This window comes from Brassica oleracea, chromosome C5 (genome assembly GCF_000695525.1).
Source record: "Brassica oleracea var. oleracea cultivar TO1000 chromosome C5, BOL, whole genome shotgun sequence".
Taxonomy (NCBI): Eukaryota; Viridiplantae; Streptophyta; class Magnoliopsida; order Brassicales; family Brassicaceae; genus Brassica; species Brassica oleracea.
The window spans coordinates 44,550,021-44,556,065 of record NC_027752.1 but is presented as its reverse complement, the minus strand read 5'-3'; the positions used below and the strand labels follow the sequence as shown (position 1 = coordinate 44,556,065).

Genomic DNA, 6,045 nt, shown 5'->3' with positions numbered 1-6,045 from the left:
GCCATAGTTTCTCTCAAGCTTCTCATGCCAGTTTCAGAGCGCATCGGAGAGGCGGGAGGGTCACAACGACGATGAATCACGACGAGGAAAATGAGTTGAGACACTGTTTCACTTTGCAGTGAAGGAGAAGAGATGACGTTTCTACGGCGGCGAGAGCTTAGGTCATGGCGGCGAGAGCTTAGGTCATGGCGACGACAGAGATGAATTGCGAAACATATAACAAAGATGAGAAAGAAGAATTGCGGCGGAGAAGAAAGAGTTGTGGTGAAAAAGAAGAGATGCGGTAGAGAAAGAAGAGTTGCGGCGGCGAAAAAAAATACAAGCCAATGTGAAGAAAAAGTTTTAATAATTTTTGATTTTTTTAATTTGTGTTTAGGTTTCAAACATTTGGTCCGAGAGAAAGAGAAAATTGACTACTTTCTAAAAATTGTAGAACCATTTTAGTTAGACCAATGACTTTAATTAACAAAAACTATCTCGGTAGTCATAACTGTCCTATAGTATTATTAAAAACTTGAAACTGCGTTAGAGCGTAATATTTTCTTTTTAATAACCTTAAAAGTTTAAAGCACAACCATAAGAGCCAGCCAACATTCTCAGACATACTCTTATATTAACTTCATCCACTCGTTTCATTCACCAGAACAGGGAGAGGTTATACATAACTTGTCACCATGGAGCTGAAATAGTCTTCTGAAACTCAGCCTCCACATCTTCAATCTCTTGGCCAATCATTCCCACATGTGCCTTCATGTCAGCTATCTTTTCCTCTGCTGCTTCCTCCTTCTGTTTCCCAACCGCATCTCGTCTCTCAAGCTCACTGATTTTGCGTTGCAGCTCACCGATTTCGAGTCTCAGCTCAGCTCTCACTTCTTTTAACTTGAGACTTGCACTCTCTTCCTCTCCAATGTCCTCCTCATAACGTTTTTGCTCCTCGGCTTTCTTGTCTCGCACGTCTTTGAGAGACAGCACTTTGCTGATCACTGCCTGAGGAGCTTCGACGTCGAACCCGTTCTTCTCTAATTCAACAAATGAAACGCTGAGGTCGTGGAGTTTACTTGTGGAGTCATCGAGCTTGAGATCCTTCACTTCATCTAGAAAGCCGTAAAAGGAAACCATCATCCCAACCGCTGCAGACTCGAGGAAGAAATCTTTTTTAGCTTCGAGCAGCGTGCAGAAGTGAGGCCGTTGCGGAACGGACTTGAAAGCTTCTGTTGTCTCGTAGGTCTTCCAGTACGGTGACTTCTTTGTGAAAGGCAAATCCATTAGGGTGTTGTCCTTGGCTGGTGTTTCCTTCAAGCTCTGATCAGGGGACAACTCTGGAGATAGATGAATAGAGCAAAACCAAAAGGAAACTGTTTTAGCATCTAAGCTTACTTTTTAAAACGAAACTGTTTTCAGTATATATTATTACCAGTAGAAGAGATAATAAGCTGATCAACAACTTCACCATCACGGCACAGATTTTTACTTGCTGTATCATTCACCTCACCGTTCACCTCAGCAATTGAAACGTTGCTAGTCCCATCTACAAGTTACACACACAACAAGTGTGACATGATTAAAATTTTGGCAAGGAAACAAAGATACTCAAAACTAATATGGATTTACACATACCAGCTTCTTCATTCAGGTTCGAGTGTTGATCTTGCTCCCTTCTTCTTTTCCTACTCTTAGCTTCGCTACTCTCCTCCTCGTGCGTCTGCATCAATAACAATCATTCAGATTGGTTATATTTAACACAATCTAACAAAACTACCAAGTGAGGCTGGTTATATTTTTAAATTACCGTATGTGGAGTTGAATCATTCAGATTCATCATTGGGGATGTATTTTCTACAGCTTTGGCCTCTGTTTGTTTCAATGGTGTTGCAGCTATGACCAAAGACGGGTCTACATATTCTTTTGCTACAAAACATTGACATTATATATCACAGATTCATGACTGCAGAAATTAAACACAAAGGAGACAAAGAATATCAGGGTTTACCTATTGACATGACTTCAGGGGTTATAACCAAAGGGGTTTCACCATTCATCATCACAGTATCATCCCTCTCCTTTCCTAATCCTCCAGTGGCCTATTTTTCAGTTTAACAAATTTTGTAAAACAAAATCCAAGAAGACAAACGCAAATAAGCAGCCTAGCAAGAGAGATAGAAAAAAAAAAAAAATCCAACTCACAGCAGCTAGAGTGTTCTCTTCTTCATTGTCATGTGGATTCAGGGGTTTCTTCTTTGGAGTTTCTTTTACAGTTTTTTGCTAAAGATGGAAATAACAAAGTTACATCAATTTATATCAATAAACAGAAACGCAAAGACATTAATGGAACATATATTACCTTTTGTCCGCTTTGCCTAGCCCTATCTTCCGAGCTAGTAGTAGATAAATTTCCTATCCAAGTAGAGAGAGTATGATTCGTCAACACACCAGTTTTAAAGATACCAAAACTAACATGATTTATACATACCAGTTTCATTCACATCCTTGTGTTGTTCTTGTCCTCTTTGCCTTTTCCTACTAGTAGCTTCACTGTTCTTCTCCTCAGGCATCTGCAAAAAGAGCAGTAAAAGTGTAAAACCATAGCCACCAAGGAGGCTAAGATACTAAGCTAATCTGATTCATGTTGAAAGCGAGAATGATTATGTTTCTAACTAACTTGCTCAAGTCTCTTCTCAGAAGATTCTTCTCCTTCAGTTTCTTTTTGCATCAGCTGTGTTGTGGTAGTGACGGTAGGAGTTTTATCACTAATAACAACATCAGCCTTCTTCTTCTTTCTCAACTCTACAGTGGCCTATTTTCCATAAACAAACTTTCTCAAAAACAACATTAAAGACTATAAATGGAAACAAAAGAAATCACTACTGAGTATCTAACTCACAGCCACAGTTTCTTCAACTCTAGCGAACGGCTTAGGACCAGAACAAGAGTGCATTGGATTCTTGTTTAAGCTGTTGGAAGGAGTCTCCTTCACCGCCTTTTGCTGAAAAACGGAAAGCACAAAACACCTTCAGTTTCAAACAAAGCAAAAGCCAAAACATTGACAGAACATTGAAGTGTACCTTAGATTCGTCACGCCATCTCCCATTCTTCCACACCATCAAGGGTCGAACCTCCGAGTGTTTAAACACATATTCCTCCTTGGTAACGTCTAAACTAACCGAGTAACGTTCCTCGGAGAGAATCTTCTGCACAAACCCTTGGCACCATCCAGAGCCACGCAACACCTCTACACGTGCCATCAACTCAAACTCTCCAACGGAGGAAGGAGGCGGTGCGGGTCTCACACTGTGAGCGTCAACAACCAAGCTTGGTGTTGCCTCACCACCAATGCAGCTCAACCGCTGATTAAAGTCCTTGACAAGGAACTTACTCTCGCCATCTTCTCCTTCAATCTCTGTAACCATCAACGCCGGGTACCACGCTTTGTCTTTGGCAGAACACACTTCCACCGTTGCTCCGGAGCAAAACTCGGAGTTATCCACTTCCTTTCAAGGACAACAACAAACAAAAAAAGAGGAGTTAAAACAGTATACTCTAAACAAAAGAAGTGACCTTTTAACTATTCAAAACCTAACATGCAACAACACAGACGACAAAGCTTCAACCTTTTTGTAATAAAGCAGCAAACTTTAACTAATTGAAACAGAACATGCAACACAAAGGTTCAGACATTGTGTAATAAAGAAGCAATCTATTCAAGCATAAGATGCAACACAAAGCTTCAACCTTTTTTGTAATAAAGCAGCTACCTTTAGCTATTGAAACACAACATGCAACACAAAGCTTCAGACATTTTTGTAGTAAAGCAGTAATCTATTCAAACATAAGATGCAACAACACAGACGACAAAGCTTCAACCTTTTTGTAATAAAGCAGCAAACTTTAGCTATTGAAACACAACATGCAACACAAAGCTTCAGACATTTTTGTAATAAAGCATCAACCTTTAGCTACTCAAACATAAGATGCAACACAAAGCTTCAACCTTTTTTGTAATAAAGCAGCTACCTTTAGCTATTGAAACACAACATGCAACACAAAGCTTCAGACATTTTGTAATAAAGCAGCAATCTATTCAAGCATAAGATGCAACACAAAGCTTCAACCTTTTTTGTAATAAAGCAGCTACCTTTTAACTATTGAAACATAACATGCAACACAAAGCTTCAGACATTTTTGTAATAAAGCATCAACCTTTAGCTACTCAAACATAAGATGCAACACAAAGCTTCAACCTTTTGTAATAAAGCATCAAACTTTTAAGACACAAACTTCAACAGGACCACTAAACCAGAACCTCGTACCTCCTTTTCGGCTACGACCCATTTCCACCCGGTCCAGTCAAGATGAGCCCTTAACTGTCTCCTCTCGAACTCGATGATATCAGGCGGCGAATCGAAGTAGACCAAAAACTTCTCACCCTCTTCTATCTTCTTCTTCGAGATGACACCTGTCCACCACCCGTCTCTGTGATCCGCATCGACCACAGTTCCTTCCTCCAAAACGACGCTGTTCTGCAAATCTACCGGCGGGATCGAGCGGATGAATCTCTGCTCGATGAACTCGGTGAGGGGAGTGAGACCGTCGTCGCTTAGCAGAGTAATGTAGCGGACGCGGAGCTTCTTCCGACCGGACTTGGTGGGGTTCTCTTCTAATACGGCTCGAAACCACGCGCCTGCGAAGCCTTCTTCCTCTGAGCACACTTCTACTTCGCAATCCTTTAGCATCATGTTTGCTGCTTGCTAATCAATCAGAGATTCAGAGTAGTGAAGTGGAGAGAAAACCCTAAGAGATGAAAAGGAGAAAAAGCCCGCCTTTATTATCAAAACACTACTTCCCAAGTCTGTCAGCTTCTGTAGGAGCCGAGACGTCATATGATTTGACTCTCTGACTCTGAGATAGCAAAAACATTTTTAATGTTTATTTTCTTAACCAAATAAGATATTGGGCCGAGGCCCAGGATGAATATACTTGCATGGTAAGAATATACCAGAGGTTGACCTGCGCGGGTTTTGATTTAGATTATGGGTTTTGATTTTGATTTTTGATTTTATAAAATTTTAATGTTTTTTTAAATGCATAGGTTATTTGGAAATTTTTAATTTATTACGAACCTACCCAGACCCGGAAAGAGACTCAAACCCCCGTCCAAAATTTTATAATACTCAAATGGAGTTTAATTTTAAAATCCAAAAAACCTGATATCCAAAAAAAATTGATTTATATTCGAATGGACTTGGATGTCCATGTCTAACTGATTATGTACAAAAAAAAAAATTGTTAACCGATTTGAATTCTTATCACGAATGAAACAATTTCGTAAAAAATTGTAAAATTATTAGGTTTAACACATAAAATAAATGATGTTCAAAGACTATAGTAAATACAATTAGTAAAGTAGCTAAGAAGAGTGCAAAAAAATGAAAATATTGTGTAAAATAATTAAAAATAGGTAATTATTGTTTTATGATTTTTAATAAATGATGTCGAATTAATTAGTAAAAACAATAAATGAAGTTGTTAAAATTAGTTTAAAAAAAAAAGTAAATCGGTAAGAAACCACTTAAAAAATATGCTAGTATTATTTTTTACTTCAGTTTTAATAGAATAGATTATGTTGTGATATAAAAACGAACTAATATCAAAAGTACAACAAACATGATAGAATATAATTTTTTAGAGGTAATTAATATCTTTATATAAAAGCCCTTTTTTCAAAAAAAAAAAATTAATATATTTATGACTTGTATGGAAAAAAAGTTGTAGACTGCACATATAACATTCAGGAAAATAATATATTCTTGTGATACCATTGGACTTATTGAGGCCTAGCTCTATGTGACGTGACTGAACATTGGATTTTAAAAAGTATATGTGTAATATATGTGTGAATCGAAAGAAATATGTAGACTGCACATATAACATAGGACTTGAGGTCATAGTATTTTTGGTTTGGTCCTACGATAAGAATGAATGATTTCGATATTGATTTAGTAGAGTAGTGAATCATGTCTTTTGGAAAGTTATAATTTTGATAACAAT

The 6,045-nt window shown here is 38.0% G+C and overlaps 1 protein-coding gene across 1 annotated transcript; it reads right to left on the bottom strand.

Moving 5' to 3' along the window:
* Positions 1–576: 576 nt before the first annotated feature.
* Positions 577–4,842, bottom strand: LOC106344172. Its single transcript, XM_013783586.1, has 12 exons — positions 4,308–4,842; positions 3,063–3,488; positions 2,882–2,983; positions 2,660–2,794; positions 2,471–2,552; positions 2,342–2,394; positions 2,185–2,262; positions 1,991–2,081; positions 1,790–1,908; positions 1,618–1,702; positions 1,415–1,528; positions 577–1,319 (listed from the first exon to the last, which is right to left on the bottom strand). The coding sequence occupies exons 1-12, from the start codon at positions 4,731–4,733 to the stop codon at positions 670–672; spliced, it is 2,361 nt and encodes a 786-aa protein (XP_013639040.1). The 5' UTR covers positions 4,734–4,842; the 3' UTR covers positions 577–669.
* Positions 4,843–6,045: the final 1,203 nt, after the last annotated feature.

Coding starts and splice junctions, on each gene's coding strand:
- LOC106344172 (XM_013783586.1), bottom strand. CDS start 4,733: ATGATGCTAAAGGATTGCGAAGTAGAAGTGTGCTCAGAGGAAGAAGGC. Junction 3,489..4,307: donor GGGTCGTAGCCGAAAAGGAG/GTACGAGGTTCT, acceptor TGTCCTTGAAAG/GAAGTGGATAACTCCGAGTT. Junction 2,082..2,184: donor AAGAGAACACTCTAGCTGCT/GTGAGTTGGATT, acceptor ACTGAAAAATAG/GCCACTGGAGGATTAGGAAA.